The sequence below is a fragment of the Xiphophorus couchianus genome, chromosome 16 (genome assembly GCF_001444195.1).
Source record: "Xiphophorus couchianus chromosome 16, X_couchianus-1.0, whole genome shotgun sequence".
Lineage (NCBI taxonomy): Eukaryota > Metazoa > Chordata > Actinopteri > Cyprinodontiformes > Poeciliidae > Xiphophorus > Xiphophorus couchianus.
The window spans coordinates 1660750-1677813 of NC_040243.1; the positions used below are offsets into that span (position 1 = coordinate 1660750).

The following is a 17064-nucleotide window of genomic DNA, read 5'->3' on the forward strand; positions in this document are numbered from 1 at the left end:
CGACGGTCGCGGCGTTCCCCAGGGCGGCGCCTCGGAGCCCTCAGGCATCTGGAAATATTTGTTGATTAATTACTTAAATGGAGCGAATGGTTGACGGGTTTACTGCAGCCAAATGCGTTGGATGTGGCTTGAGAGCATTGGCTTCATGAGTGATGCAATCCGACAGTGAAGAGACTTTTCTCCATCCAACCTGCATAAATCCTAAATAACATGAAAGGATCGGCAGCTGTAGTTTGGTTCGCCAGTTGGCGGCAGGTTGAGCTCATTCACGATGAGCTAACCCCGTTACCGTCTCTCTTCTGGTCCCAACATGGCGGCTCACAGAGCGAATGTCAACGTTATGCAACTTGTTTTTAGAAGTTTGTGTCTCTTTAAGGCTGTAGTGAGGAGAAATCACAGGATTTTAGTTTGTTCTTTAGTCAAAGCTGCACAATAAGTCAAATCACAATCATTACCTCAGTAATGTTCAGTACTGCACTCCCAGTGCAATATTTGCACTCCAATCATTTTTTTCAATCAGCTTTTTCTGTCCATGACTCAAGACTTGTTTAAATTTTTCTATACAAAATTCACATTTTACATGTTTTTATTTTTCTATTTCGGTTTCTACTGCTTCCAGAAACACTTAAATAAAACGTTTAAAAAAAGCATCCAGCTAATCATTGACACAAGTTAATGGTTTTTGGTGTCTGGAAAAGGAGCCGTTTCAAAAACCTGCATAATAAGTCACATGCTGTTACCTAGCAACCCAAGCTGAGGCTTAGCAGCAGTTTATTTGGATTTAAAGTGACAGGAGGCCCTAAAATAGATCAACGTAAGACCTCAGTTTCTAAGAATGATTTTGTGCAAACAGAAAAGTTGATAGAAACTTTTTAATAATTGTTTTGAACTCTGTTGCAAAAACAAAAAGCTGATCAGCAAATTTCTTCTAAGAATTGCCCATAGCTATTAAAATAGTCAGATTGTTTTGTTAATGAACAAAACAATCAAACCAAATCTCGGACGCTTTTAAAGTATTAATGTATAAAAAAAACTTAGGCCTCCTCTTTTTAAAATTGCAGTTAATTCTTCTGTAAGAGTTTCAAGAGTTTAACACAATACAATATTTGAATTATTACTTTTAAAAATGGATGAAAGAAATAAATTGCAGTTTATCATAAATTTTTGCAAACCTCCAAAAACGTCCTGGAAATGTGTGTTTATTAAAAAAATACCAACTTTATTATGTAGTGTTTAATATGCAGCCAGTAATAAATGATAGACATGCAGTTTATTGCACCTGTGAGTCTTTCTTGCTTCTGCAGAGCAATAACTACTTTATCACATGCTGTACACATGAGCACTTTGTTTGCTAATAGCTGGTTAGTCGTAAAGATTCTCTCTGGTCTTCGTTAAAGTCTCCCTGACTCAGCTATCGCTGCTTTTCATGGAACTGTGTGATTATACCCAGACGCTCTGCTTTTACCTCGGCTGAAAAGGAGAAATGTCTGCTGTCATTTTTAAAGATTGTTTCTGATGTCAAAGTCGAAATGCTCGTAGCTGATGAGTGACCTCCTGCAGAGGAGAAAAGCCCGCCGGGTTTGCCTGAGAGCAGAATTGATTCAGGCCACTTTTCTCCTGACAGAATATGTCTTTGTTTATTGCTAAATTTATTAAGCTGAGCGTGAAGCGTAAGCAGCTTCTGTGCTTAGGAGGCAGAAAGCGCAGAGAAAATCTGTACGTCTGCAAACAAACCAGACTGAGATTAGATCAGTAAAGCGGCCTAAACAAAGTATTAAATGAATAAATGCATTATATTCAGGCATGCTTCGATTAGTCTGTTATGAAATTCTTGATATGCATATTGATTCTGGAGGATTTTTTGTTGTTTTGTTGACAGCTGTTTCCAGCTAAGGCAGATATTTGATTTTTTTTAAAGGGTTTATGTGCCAGACAGTTGAAGAAATGATTTAAGAGACTTTAGTTGATGCACAACAGCGTTTGAGACTTTCTCTCCGCTTGTGTGATGAAGTGTGAACGCTATCAAATTCTGGTCCTCAGACGAACCTCTGCCTCCGTTAGGTTGAAGTAAACTCTGATGCAGTATGAATGCATATGTGAACGCCAAGCAGACCATAGACCGATGCTACTCCTTTTTTGTCGTCTTCAGAGGTTTTTTGTAATTTCATTCAGTGGTTCTGGGTGCAGCGCCCCTACAGGTGAGGAGGGGAACAGGTTGCTCAGAGGGTTTGGTTGTTCGGACTCAGTGCAGTGGGAAAGAACCAAAACAGCTGAAAATTGGAACAAATGTTTCAAATCTTGGTTCCCAATTGAACCAAAACTACTGAACTATCAGGTTTGGTAGATTTGCTTGACTTGGATTAGTAGATTCAAGAGAATCTACTGAACCTGATAGTTCTAGGATTAGTGTCGGACTAATCTGTTTATTTTTTGTAATGCTGATTTATTTTGTGGGGGCTGCACAGTGGCGCAGTTGGTAGCACTGTTGCCTTGCAGCAAGAAGGTCCTGGGTTCGATTCCCGGCCGGGGTCTTTCTGCATGGAGTTTGCATGTTCTCCCTGTGCATGCGTGGGTTCTCTCCAGGTACTCCGGCTTCCTCCCACAGTCCAAAAACATGACTGTCAGGTCAATTGGTTTCTCTAAATTCTCCCTAGGTGTGAGTGTGTGTGCATGGTTGTTTGTCCTGTGTGTCTCTGTGTTGCCCTGCGACAGACTGGCGACCTGTCCAGGGTGTACCCCGCCTCTCGCCCAGAACGTAGCTGGAGATGGGCACCAGCACCCCTCCTGACCTCATTAGGGACAAGGGTGAACAGAAAATGGATGGATGGATGGATGCTGATTTATAATTGGATTTCAAAAAGTGCTTATTAGGAGATTTTATTTACAGAATTTGAAGTTTAGGTGAAACTAAAACTCTACCGCTTGAAGAGTTTTGGGTTGAACATATTTACGTTTTTAAATGCAAATATTTTTTTATTTTTAACAATTTTGGTTTAATTACTACTCTAAGTGGGTTGATTAATTGTTTTTCCAGCGATTAAGAACAATTGACAATTATTTGAATAATTGATTTATCACGATTAATCGTTTCAGTGCTACTTCAGAGTATTTTGTCCACTGAATCCTGGGTTGAGTTCAGCATCACACCGTCGGTTTTTTCTTAAATATGGGTGTAAAACTGATGCCATATTGCAGACTACAGACAGAAAGTAAAGCTGCTCCAATGCAGTCGACCACAGAGACATATTTCTAACTAAAATACTGCTGTCAGTTTCTCTTCCATCTTCAGACTCATCTCTCTTCATAATGGTTCATTTATTACCTTCAATGGCTCCTGCAGATTTATGCTTCGTCTCAGATTGAGCTTTGACTGCACGCTGCCAGGCGGACAGCTGGTTATATTTCAATATTCAGACTTACTCTCCTCATTTTCACATTTTTATGTGATATAGCCACATATTTTGGTGATTTTTGCCTTATAACTGCAGAGGTACATATTTTTCATCGCTTTAACGAATAATCTAGTCAATTTTGGTTTAAAGTGTGTCTTACTATTACCCGTCTTTCAAATGTATTCTCAGAGGAAGTGACCCTGGACGCCTGATGGATTCAGTGTTAAATCGCCGTCTTTATGTCTGCGCTCTGCTGTCTCTTACATGTCAGCCACTGAGCTGAAGTCTCACTCCGTCCTCAGAGGGACCTGTGTGCACGTCACCGAAGCCCAGCAGGCTGCTCTTCACATGAAATGGCACACACTGAGTGCCTGAGATCACATGCCGCTCACGCTGTGCAGGCGGACCCGATTGTCAGGAGACGGGGAGGATGGATGGATGGATGGAGGGAAAGAATCGGCCTCTTTTCACTCAATCAGGACTGCATTACAAGACAAAACCAGCTGGAATACAAACAGTCTCTGCAGGGTTTTGATGCAAAGAACCGTCAAAAGTTCACCAGATGCTAATCCTGCTTGGCGCTAGCCTCGTTGTCTGACGCATCAGCCATCAGTCTGAATAAGTTAACAAAACAAAAAGCATTAAAAATATCTCTACTTGTAAATTGCATTCTCTATCTGGTCTAGAAAAACTAAATCCTATTTTAGTAGTTCAAATACCAAACATAGATGCAGTTAAAAACATATCAGTACAGCATACGGTAACATCTACCATCTTCCTTATTTCTGCTCTGAGGTTCAGCCAATCAGATGCAAGGAAAATGAATGGCACTCCTGGATTGGCTGCTTTGCCAGCCAATAGCCCATCATGACCATTGTGTCCAACTACTTCAGCTTCCCAAGCTGCTTTTTCTTTCAGATATTTTAGACAAGTCAATAAAAGCTGAGAATAATTTACGTACATTCCACGGAAAAATCCACAAAAAGTCCTAAATGTTCAGTCAATCTTCCATTCTTTGTTTGTTTTTCCCTTTTTCTTGTTTTTCCAGCTTGTATTTCCTTTTTACAGTAAACTGCTGCAATAAGATTAATCTCTAACCTTTTGCTCTTGTTAGTTTTTGTACTTTTATAAGAACATGTTTATGGTTTGGTTGGGGAATATTAAAAAGTTTCGGTTGATGGTTTCTGTGCGTATCAGATCGTTCTTTTCCATATTTCTTTGTGAATTTGTTTGATTATTTGTCTGATTTTTTGTGGTTTTCATCCACCTGCTCTCCTTGGAGAAACGCTACATTTCTCAATGTTTTAATGCGTTTCTTGAAATTGTCAAATTTTTCTTGCAGGTTCTGAAAACTTAATGTTTTGGATAAATATTCTGAACTGTTTACCTCACTTTGCATTCACTTCTAAGTTTAACTTAGTTGGTGTTTACACTCAAGTGAAACGATTTTACTCTGAAGGGTCGAATCTATTGGTTGGGTTTTAGAAACGAACAGCTGAACCTCGCAGATCACTTAATTTTTAATGAACGCACATTCTGCTGTCAAACAAATTAAGAATAGAAGTGTCTCTGCTGCAGCTTTTTGCATAAGACTTCATATTCATGCCTTGTAAATCAAGCTCTAATGCTGACTAACTCTGACATTTATGGCATTATTCACAGTGGCTGACATTTTACGGCGCTTCTCCCAGGTCTCATCAGCGCTCACTGATGCAGGTTTCAAATTTAAGCGCTGCTTTAATGTAGCTCTGAGTTGGATTTCTGCAAGCTAGAAACTCCTTTTTGTCTTTTATTTTGTTCTGAGTTTGTTGCAGACGAGTAAAATACTTTTTTTCTGTTCCTGCAGAGCGTGTTTACCCTTCTGTTGGGGCCTTTCACCTTCTTCAACGCCCAGAAGACCAAATATCTTCAGATTCTCACCTCACTCATGCGTTGGATCGGTAAGAGGAAACCAAATGTTAGAGATTAAAGATTTTTCTGTTAAAATAACATCAACTAGTACATCTGAAAAACATTGGAATATTATGTAAGTGCAATATTTCAGATTGCCTTAGTAGCTGCCGTCAGGAAACTTTTCACTGCAAAAACAAAGTCTTATCAAGTATTTCTGATCTAGTTTCTAGAGTAAATATCTCAGTACACTTGAAGTAAGAAAAAACTAACTTGCATGCAACTTTTCTGTAAGATGTAGGAGCTTGTTTTAAGTCAAAAATTTCCTAATAATTTTTAAAAAGTACTGCTTTCATTTGCAGACTTTATCTCTTATGAAAAACTTTTGAAGAAATAAGTTGAAAAACTGAAATAAAACTGATTTCTTAAGAGGACTACATGCGTCCTAAAGCTGATGTTTGGTCTAATATTGGCCGTCAACAGGTGATTAAACCAAACACAGCAGCAAATTTGGAGTGAATGTCTGTGATAAAGGAGTGTAGGCTGTAATGGCCTGGTCAGCTTCAGGCTGATTGAAACGCTGTAGTCGGGCCTTCAGAGAGCCGAGCGTCGGCAAACCTCATCGAACTGAAGCGGTGATGGAAACGAGTCGGGCAGCTTCTCCTCGGGCTGAGGGAGTCGGACAGAAAACGATTACAGAGAGTTACTGTTCGTTCTGCTAACTCTCGTTTGAAGCCTTTTCTGGGATCGCAGGATTTTAACTTTTTAAGTAAAACTGATTTTCTGATTTTGTCCTGCGTTTCTGGCTCATCGCAGCTGTTTTCCATTTTATCATCTGTTTCTGTTTTTGCCTTTGTGGCCGCTGCGGTCAGGTCCGTCCATCACGGTTCGGTTCTGCCTCGTGTCTTTGATTCCCATCTCCTCTCATTCCTCAGCCTGACAGGCTTGACAGGCCGTCCCAAGCCTGATTGGACCGTCACTCACCGGGGCGACGTGCAAAAATAAACCGTCCATCCAGGAGCTGAAGCTAAAATCACAAGCTGCTCATAAACAACACAGCAGCATCCATGCACTGTCCACTGTTCCTCACTCTGAACGCTCGGCGTAATTGATTGTGGTGTCGCTTTACGTCATGCTCTTTGCTGCTCAGGCCAATGATTTAAAATGTCTCGGCTGCAGGATTTGCTTTCTTTGTGTTCACAGGAAGAAAACCTGAAAAATATAAAAGATATTAGCTGAAGTGGATATTAGCTGAAGTGATCTGGGTTGTTTGCTTGTATTAGTTGATGTAAGTAGGTGGTGGGCAATACGGACGTAGAATTTTATCAAAATATTGTGATATAAATTATCATAAAAAATAATTAAATTCAAGTTGTCGGTATAAAACACCAAGTCTTAAAAGTACTGGTGATAAATTTAAAAAATATGGACGAGTACTTTGTTGCTAATTGTCAACTCTACAACAACCAGATAACAAGTTTTAATTTAAATAGAAGGAATGTTATGCTAGCTTGACTATGACTATCTTAACATGTAGATGTGCCACAGAATTCTGTGGTTCAGCTCAGTTTTCTAACCTCCTTTCTTCTTTCCTGTTTTTCTTTCTATTTCTTCCTCCTTTTTCTTCCAATTCCTGTTACCTTCCTCTTTACTACCCTCCCTCCTCTTTATATTTCTCTTCCCTTTTTACCACCTTCTATTTCCTTTCCTTCCTTCCTTCCTCTCCCAGTGGAAGTGGAGACATTGTCTTTGTGAAATCGGACTCCTCTGTTCTCGGTGTTTAGATGTTTTTGGCGGCGCTCTGAGAATCCATGCGAACTGTTGACCTACTTTGTAAATTAAATCATTAATCCTGACCGATGACCTCGCTCCTCTTCTGTCTTTGGCGGTGCGAGTTTGTTTTTAGTCCAGAGGAGGAGAGCGCAGACACGGCGAGTTATAAACTGCTGGCACGTGTCTGCAGCTCCTCAGGGTGAGAAAACGTAATTATTTAGTCTCATTTCCTGCTAGCTCCACTTACTGCGCTGCTCTCACAGGAACAGACAGAAACATGTTACATGTTTATGTTTGTAGTTATTTAAGATGTGGAGATATTTCAATCAAAGTGACACCCCAGTAAGAAATTAGCCATTTTTCTTTTAATTCATCAGCCTTTTCTTCTGTAATCATTCGTTTTGGAGAAACTCCATCGTCCGGCTACATTTACATAAATCCATTATCAGTGTGATGCTACTTATCCCTGCTGGTTTTGTTAGTCTGCTCTACCGCTATAAGTACTCAAAGTCTCTGCATGAAGGTTTAAATATTATTTGCATGTATTTGAATTTGGCTGCAACTAACGATTAATTTAGTAAACGATTATTCTGCCGATTAATTGATTAATCGGATATAAAAATGGCACATTCTACAGATTTTTCTTTTAACCACTTAAACTTTTTATACAAATGCAATAAAAGGTTAAACAAATAAATAATTTTCAATGATAAAATAAACATTTTATTATGCAGTAAATTTGATTAATCCGATTAATCGTTTTAGCCCCAGTTAAATCAGCTTAAAACTAGTTCTAACCTCAACATGTTAAAAGCCCTTTCTGCTTCACTCGTTGTTTTTCAGATTAAACTAATTATTGGATTGCAAAAGGTGCTTAATCTGAGATTGTTTAACAGAATTGGAACCAAGTGAAGCTAAAATTGCCAACTGAGGAGTTTTGGGTACCAAACATGTACAGACAAAAACATTTCAGTCTTAAAAGCAAATATAGATTTTTGTTTTAATTTAACTTTTGTTCCAACTTCTCCTCTGAAAATGTTCTTTCAGTAAAGTAATCATTTTAGTCTCCAATTAACGATTAATCATTTACTAAATTAGTTGACTATTCTGTATTCATCATGATTAATCGTTGCAGCGGTTAATCATGAATGGATTTTAAACCTTCTCATCTGAACTCAAGACTCTGCAACTCAAAGCTTCGGCTTCGTTTGCTGATTTTCTGTCAGATTGAGGTCTGACTCAGCAACTCCCTGGTTTTTCTTTAGCCAATTCTTTTTTTCATTGTTGACGCGTCTTAATGTCATTCTGGATTAGTCTGATAAAATCTGATCTGCTGATTATATTTTGGTTTAAACAATTAATAACTAAATAGATGTTTGGTGAATATATTTACAGACAGTTTTTTTTATCTTGCATGAAAAAATATATATATAATCTCTGTATGTTGGCCTTTTTCTGAGTCTGCATACTCCAGTTAATGATTAATAAATTAGTAAGTGGAAGATTATTTCAATAATCGATTAATCCAATCAATTGTTTCAACTCTAGTTAAAATGAGACCTATTCTTTTCTGCATCTTCAAATATAAACTAATATCTCTACAAGTGTAAAAACAAAATCATTCTCGCCTCCATCTAATGCTCAGTTTACTAATATACCATGAAGAGACTGGAAACTGCTGCAGGCGTGTTGACGTCTGCATGGTGGCATTCAGGCGCGTGGGGGAGGGGCACGCTGGTTATGAAGGTCATCTGGGACTCTGGTGGCTTGTTGAATTGGGAGTTCAGCAGGCTGCTCACAGGGCGACAGTGAAATATGAGCCAGTCTTAATGAACTGTGCAGCAGAATCACAGTTCAGAGGTGCTGAGAAACTTTGTTTAGAATCAGAGTCAGAAGCAGGACTGCGGTGTGTCGGGACGCTGGATCTGCCTCTACAGCTGTGTTTTCATGCAAAAATGAAAGAAAAAAATTTTAAACAGTTTTTTGCTCATTTTAGTTGATAATGACTCCATAGTTCATGTTGGGAGTGAACTTTTATGGTAAACCGATGGTAGAATTGATTGTTTGTGTAAGCCATCTAATCATATGTGCAACACAGAAACACAAACAGGTGAAGATTTTACATTGGCTTTTTAAAGCACTCCACACCAAACAAATGCATGAATGACCTGGTGGTAATGTGTATATATTTGTACAGATTTGGTTTAATAACCTCTCTGACTGCAGTTCAGTAATTTTCTTTTTTTGTTTTTTTGGAGTCTGTATACTCCAGTTGATTATCGATTATTTTAATCCGATCAATCATTTCAGTCCTATTAAATTAATATACCAGTATCAACAGGAGAGGAAAAAACATCCATACATCCATCTAATGTGCTTAGTTTGCTAATACACCATGAAGAGACTGAATGCTGCTGTGTATCAGGAACATTTTGACTCGTTTGGATCTTTCCATGTAGTTTTATTTCAGTTTGATTGGCGGCGCTCAGATTCTCCAGCTCTTCCTTGTGAGCCTGGCAGGATAAATGGTTAAACATGCGCTGCGTTGCTCTGTTGTGTTTGCTGATGGCTCTATCGCAGATCGCTGAACGCGTTGCGAGGCAGCGAAGCCACTTATCACCCAGTCGCCCACCAGAAGCAGCGGCAGGGCTGATCGGTTTCATACGATAAAGTTCTGCTGCGGAGAGAAATGGAGAAGTCCTGGCTGGAACTGGCCAAAGAGCTGCAGCCTCTAGTTGCTGACGAGATTAACCCAGGAAGTGCTGAAGGAGAGTCGGTGATAATTAATGAGATGATTGTCGTACTCTAAAACCACTGGAGGGAAGAAAGTATAAACGTGAAAATGTAGCACATCAGAACCCAAACGGTTTAAAATGTTGGAAAATGTAAATTTTCCTCCCTGATTTCTGGCTTGACTTGCAGCTTCTCCAGTTTGTTGCTCCTGAGATGGATTTCCTCTCCAAGCTTGAATTTACTGCAGGATTCCCATCTTTTTCTTTTGAGGCAGTCGGTGACTCTGGGTTTTGTGGTGGAGACAATGGAGCTGTAGGAGTTTCCTCTGGGGCGTCGTCAAGTCGAAGCATTTCTCACAGGGCCGCTGACGGTCAGTCCAGGTGATATAAATCAGGTTTTGTTAAATGGACGGGGTGAAGTTACCTAGACATGATATGTGGCTGTCGACAGAAGGTACTGGAAGTACACATCACCGAACAGCGGCGTGAAAAAGTATTTTCCTGATTTATTTTTATTTTTTTGCATGTTTGTCACATTTTAGTGTTCCAGAACATCAAACCAATATAAATTTTTAATCAAAGACAACACAAGTAAAAACAGAATGCAAATTTTAAATGGTGCTTTATTATTAAGGGAGAAAAAAATGAAACTTGCATGCCCCTGTGTGAAAAACTTTAATCTGTGGTTTATCCAGAGTTTCAGCAACTCAAATTTAAGGCTTTTAAAGACCATTATGAATGGAATTTAAGACCTGTATAAATGTACAAACAAATGGCACAGAATTGACGTAGCATCATACAGGTCAGTAACAGAAGTGAGCCGGTAGTGAAGACAAACATCCGTCAACTGGCGATAATTTACATTTACCACAGATGGACGCAACAAAGCTAGCTGGCTAGCAAGGCTTTAATAGCAGCTAGTTAGCACTAGCGTAGCCTCATGTCTATGTGCGACTCAAATCTTTGCCTGACAGAAACGTCCTACAAGAAAAATAAACGTCATAGAACATTTGAATTAAATAGTGCTGGCATGACAAAATTTAAGACTTGGGCAACTTACATATTTTCTGATTAATTTAAGACATTTTAAGGCCTTTATGAATGGAATTTAAGATCTTTATCATGACAAATGTATAAAAGAAAATGCATGTAGCATCATCTGGTTGGTTACAGAAGTGAGCCAGTAGCAAAGGATTATCCAAAAATTACATTTTGCACAACCCAAACATTTAAAAACACCCAGCCGTTTTTGGCAATGAGTTTATGCGTTTTGGTGTCTGAATGTTTTTGAAATGACTCATTTTTCAAACTGTTAAATTGCGCAGCAACCTTGTTACCTTATGATTTTAATGCTGAATGCACTGTACAATGGCTGCTGGAAAAAAGAAGTGTTTTGTTGTTGACTTACCATCCAGACACCATTTGCTGCATTGTTGGTTGTGCAGAAGGCTCCCCTTCTGCTTTTCAAAGATGTACAACCCCTGGCAAAAAGTATGGACTCACCAGTCTTGGATGAGCACTCATTCAGACATTTCATGCTGTAAAACAAACTCAGATCAAAAACATGATACAATATTAAGGTCGTTCCAAAGTGCAACTTGTTGGCCTTCAGGAACACTCAAAGAAATGAAGAGAAACTATTGTGGGAGTCAGTGAATGATACTTTAATTGACCAAGCACAGGGAAATAAATATGGAATCACTCAGGTCTGAGGAAACAAGTGTGGAATCACTCACATTGGAGGTAGAAAAAAAAGGACACACCCAGTCTATTTCCTTTCCCTAAATGGACACCTGCCCCAGATTAGATGTGCCCGTTAGTGTGCAGTTCAAAACACCTGCAGTCATGACACCTTGGAGGGCTGCTGGACGAAGTGGAGTGGTGAGAACCATGGCTCCAACAAGAGAAATGTCCCTTGAAACAAAAGAGAGGATTGTGAAACTTCTTGAGGAAGGTAACCCTTCACGCATGGTTGCTAAAGATGTGGGCTGTTCACAGTCAGCTGTATCCAAGATATGGACCAAATACAAACAGCATGGAATGGTTGTCAAAGCCAAGCGTACTGGTAGACCAAGAAAGACATCAAAGCGTCAAGACAAACAACTTAAGGCCATTTGTCTTGAAAACCGAAAAAGTACAACTAAACAGATGAAGCATAAATGGGAGGAAGTTGGAGTCAATGTATGTGACCGAACCGTAAGAAATCGCCTAAAGGAGATGGGATTTCAATACAGGAAAGCTAAACGAAAACCAGCATTGACACCTAAACATAAAAGAACGAGACTCCAATGGGCTAAGGAGAGGCAATCATGGACTGTGGATGACTGGATGAAAGTTGTCTTCAGTGATGAGTCAAGAATCTGCATTGGACAAGGTGATGATGCTGGAACTTTTGTTTGGTGCCGTTCCAGTGAGATTTATGAAGAGGCCTGCCTGAAGGAAACGACCAAATTTCCACAGTCCTTGATGATATGGGGCTGCATGTCAGGCAAAGGCACTGGGGAGATGACTGTGATTAATTCTTCTATCAATGCACAAGTTTACATTGACATTTTGGACAGTTTTCTCATCCCTTCAATTGAACAGATGTTTGGTGATGATGAAATAATTTTCCAAGATGACAATGCATCGTGCCATCGGGCAAAAACAGTGAAGGCATTCCTTGAAGAAAGACACATTCAGTCGATGTCATGGCCTGCAAATAGTCCAGATCTCAACCCAATTGAAAACCTGTGGTGGAGATTGAAAAAAATGGTCCAAGAAGGGTCCAACCAGCAAAGCTGATCTGGCAACTGCTATCAAAGAGAGTTGGCACCAAATTGATGCAGAATACTGTTTGTCACTCATCAAGTCCATGCCTCACAGACTGAAAGCTGTTATAAAAGCCAAAGGTGGTGCAACTAAATACTAGTGATGTATGTTGAATGGTCTTTTGTTTATGCGTTTTTCATGATTCCATACTTTTTTCCTCAGACCTGAGTGATTCCATATTTATTCCCCTGTGTTTGGTCAATTACAGTATCATTCACTGACTCCCACAATAGTTTCTCTTCATTTCTTTGAGTGTTCCTGAAGGCCAACAAGTTGCACTTTGGAACGACCTTAATATTGTATCATGTTTTTGATCTGAGTTTGTTTTACAGCATGAAATGTCTGAATGAGTGCTCATCCAAGACTGGTGAGTCCATACTTTTTGCCAGGGGTTGTAGTTATATAATTGTGTCGGCAGCCATTTTCATGTTGAGTTGAAGGGGGCGTGGTCAGCAGGAGCTAATTTGCATAAAAGTGATAGAAGCCATAAAACTGATAAGTATAGGCAGAAGTGAGCAGACTAAAATCTCTTAATCTAAGAATTATTTTTACAAAAAATGTAGTGAACATGTTGGATGCTAAGAGCCTAACTTTAACCAACAAAAGGTTCACTGAAATAAATTCATCATCCTCCATCTTGGATCAAAATGCCTGAACTTTGTCTGTGATTCAGATTCTTTCACACCTTTCTCACAGCCTCCACTTCCGACTCTTAATCTTGTCCAAACTGGAGAAGCTGCTTTAAGTAATGCGATAACAGCCAGCTGCCCTGAGGCACTCCTAATTAAAAGCTCCATGCGATTACGCTTCCTGTGAAAACCTCCGAGGGTTAAAGATGAAGGAGAGCAGCTTCCTTCCTCCTGTCCACACCTTTCTCTTACTCACAGCCTCTTGTAGATTTAAAACTGCAGCAGAGGAGCAGACAGGTGACTGCAGAGTTGTAAAAAAAAGATTAAAAGTAGCTCAAATAAAAGACTGAATATGCATTTTTCCCTTCATGGCTGCAGATGAAACGACAAAGACTTTTTGTCCTTGAAAGCTGGTCTGTTGCCCACCGTCCCAACCTCTCTGTAATAAGAGGGTTAACGTTTAAATTGGGAGTAGCAGAGCTTTCCCCACACCCTGAGATTACATTGGATGGAGGCCAAAGATGCATTAAATATTGAACAATCGTGCAACAGGTTTCCCACACTGATTCTGCTGAGTTCAAGGAAAAGTAGGAAGCAAAGGGTGAAGATTGGAGCTGATCCTCTATTCAGGATTATCTTCTCTTCAAGTGAAAAATGAGACGTGTCTTCTAAAACTTTCAAATCATTTTTCATCCTCATTTCTAAAAAAAAAAAAAAATCTTTAAAAGTGAAACAGCTTCAGCCTCAGATTGGGTGAAAAATATTGAACCTCCAAAGTTTTTGTTTGGTTTCCTACTTTTAAAAACAGAAAACCCAATTTTCAACATCAATGCACTGTTTCTCACGTGTGTCAAACTCATGGTCCGGGGGCCAAATCTGGCCCCCCACAGCTTTTTATGTGGCCCTCTAGACTCCAGAGTCACAGAAATAAAACCTTTTGTGATCAATATAATTTGATCAATTAATTCAATCAGTTTTTTTCTGTTTGCTGCCCAATTACATCAGTTAATCCCTCCAGTTTTTTGTGGATTCATGCAAAATCAACCCTTAATCCCTTTATCACTAATTTTATGCACAGAATGGGCAGAAATGATGTTGATGCTAACGCTCACCTGCAGGTGGCAGTATTTCTTCCTTCTACTCCACTGCTGCCTTGGCCATAGTTGATGTCAAGTCATCATATTTACTGTCATACATGAGTTCAAATGTTTCAGTGTGATGAATATTTATTATTCCTAACGACTCAATTATTTTTATATGTTTAACTTTGTTGAAATTTTATTTTGGTTAAATAAAACTAAAATACCAGTCAGGTGTTTAGGGTGTGTGAGACACTTAAAAACATAACATTTAGTTATATTTAGTTCACCTTGTCCCTGCTGCAGAATACTAATTAATATTAATAATTATTATTAATAATTAATAATATTAATATATTAATAACAAACTCCTATATCTTGCAGAAAACACTGAAAAATTAAAATGTAGCTTCAACTTTAAAAAATTTAGTTAATTTGTTCCATGTAATGGAATTAAGTTTATTTTTAACAGTTTAGTTTAGTTGCTTAAAAACAACCAGCAATTGGTTTTGTATCTTTTAAAGTGTACTAGACTTAAAAATACTTGGTAAGATTTTGTATTTTTGCAGTGTGGAGATGGAAAAGTTTAAAAAGCTTGAATTTTACAGTGGGAAAAGTGAGTGAACCCTGAAACCGTCTTCAGGCTCCAGCCTTCAGTTAAAGCGAAGGTGTGTGGTTCAGATAAACGCGCTGCAGATGCGTAGCAACGCGCCGCTCTCCTAAATGTCACCGTGCGTTTAGAGGACGCCCGGTGACGAGCGGCGAGGATCCGGCCGGCTGCTGGCCGACCCGAGGCTCTAAGTCCTGCAGTCACGCCCTGATTGGGTCAGTGAGGAGGAAAGACGACAACTGGATGCCATGCTGCGGCCGCCGCCGCGCTTTCCGCAGAAAAACCGCCACAAATTGATTGGAGGCAAAGAGCAGCAGCTGCCGACACTCTGAGGCTCGTCTGACAAAAACGACAAAAACCCAGCCAATCCCAAAAGAATCAGCCCAGATCTCAACCTCTAACACGGGGGTCTCCAAACTAGCATTGGGCCAAAAAGCCCTAAAATCAAGCACATAAAGTATCCTGATATTTATTGCAGATCCAAAACCTGGAAGGGGTTTTTGCTGCGGTGCATTAGGCCCATTGTAGATAGAAAAAACATTTCCACCAAAAAATGTTGTGATGAATCTCAGAAAATTTCTAGAAAACCTGGAAATCTTTTAGAAAATCTTTGACATTTTAGACATTTTTAATTTTTTTTTTATACATTTAAAATGTCTTCCAGCTCCAGTGTTATATGTTCATTAGAATTTAAAGTTTTTTCATTTTTAAGAATTTGTTTTTGGATTATTTTCCACTATCATTAATATTGACTAATCATTGATGTCACATTCAACAGATTATAGAGATTTGAGGTAAATTAAATGTAACTAATTTTTACTTTTTCAAAGCGTTATTGTAGATGGTGATGAGAGAGAAATCCTGCAGCCACTAAAAGCTGGCGTTACTCCATTTGGTGAAGAAGGAAGTTGTGCTCAGTGGTTTTTGTTTCCTTCTGTGGTTCTCAATGCAGCGCCCCCACAGGCGAGGAGGGGAACAGGTTTCTCAAATGGTTTGGCAGTTTGGAAGAGAATCACAGCAGCTGAAAATGTAACAAATGTTGGAGTTTTGGTTCCTAATCAAAGCGAGTCAACCGGACTTTTAGGTGTTTGATTCTTACCTGTGTGATTCTTTAATTTCTCTGTTTTCTCTCAGCTTTCACCATGATGATCATCTTGGCTCTGATCCGGATCGGTAAAGGAACGGGCGAGGGCCGTCCTCCGGTCGCCAGCCTCTCCGGAGTGCCCAACCTGTTCGGCGTGTGCGTCTACTCCTTCATGTGCCAGCACTCCCTGCCCTCCCTGGTGACGCCCATCTCGGATAAGAAGCGGGTCGGCAGCCTGGTTCTGGCCGACTACGTCCTCATCCTGGGTTTCTACGTCCTGCTGTCGTTCACCGCTATCTTCTGCTTCGACAGCTCGCTGCTGCACGACATGTACACCCTGAACTTCACTGACAACTGCGACGTGTTGAACATCCCGGTGCTGCGCTACTTCCTGGGCTTGTTTCCCGTCTTCACCATCAGCACCAACTTCCCCATCATCGCCGTGACGCTGCGCAACAACTGGAAGACGCTGTTCCACCGAGACGGCGGCACCTACCCGTGGGTGGTGGACCGGGTCGTGTTTCCCCTCATCACCCTGGTGCCGCCCATCGTGGTGGCGTTCTGCACGCACAATCTGGAGTCCCTGGTGGGAATCACGGGGTCGTACGCGGGAACGGGGATCCAGTACGTCATCCCGGCGTTCCTGGTGTTCTACGCCAGGCGCCACCTGGAGCCCGTGATGGGCAGAGATGCCGTCAACAAGCACCGCTCTCCGTTCCGCCACGCCTTCTGGGTGTGGTTCGTGTTGGCGTGGGCGGCTTCCTGCCTCATGTTCGTCACCGCCAACATCATCCTGACTGAAACCAAGAAATGAGAACCACTTTTAACAGAAAAATCTGCAACTGTTTGGCCAGTTTTCTTGGTTCTCGAGGCCTTAGCTGCTGCTGGGTGGACTGTGCCTTTTTTAACCAAACTGCACTGCAAAAATACAAAACCTTACCAAGTATTTCTGTCTAGTTTCTACTGCAAATATCTTAGTACAGTCGAAATAAGGCAAAACTAAACATAGGCTCAGTAAAAACAATTATTCTTACTTTTTAAATAAGAATAATTTAGTTTTGTCT

General features: G+C 40.1%; 1 protein-coding gene across 3 annotated transcripts in view; it reads left to right on the forward strand.

Moving 5' to 3' along the window:
* Window positions 1–16994, forward strand: part of tmem104 (transmembrane protein 104) — a 48289-nt gene extending 31295 nt beyond the window's left edge. For all 3 annotated transcript variants that reach the window (XM_028042543.1, XM_028042542.1, XM_028042544.1), the window contains 2 exons: window positions 5239–5332; window positions 16051–16994. In XM_028042543.1, coding sequence (XP_027898344.1) covers window positions 5239–5332; window positions 16051–16814 — 858 coding nt within the window. In that variant the 3' untranslated portion in view covers window positions 16815–16994. The remainder of the gene's footprint in view (window positions 1–5238; window positions 5333–16050) is intronic.
* Window positions 16995–17064: the final 70 nt, after the last annotated feature.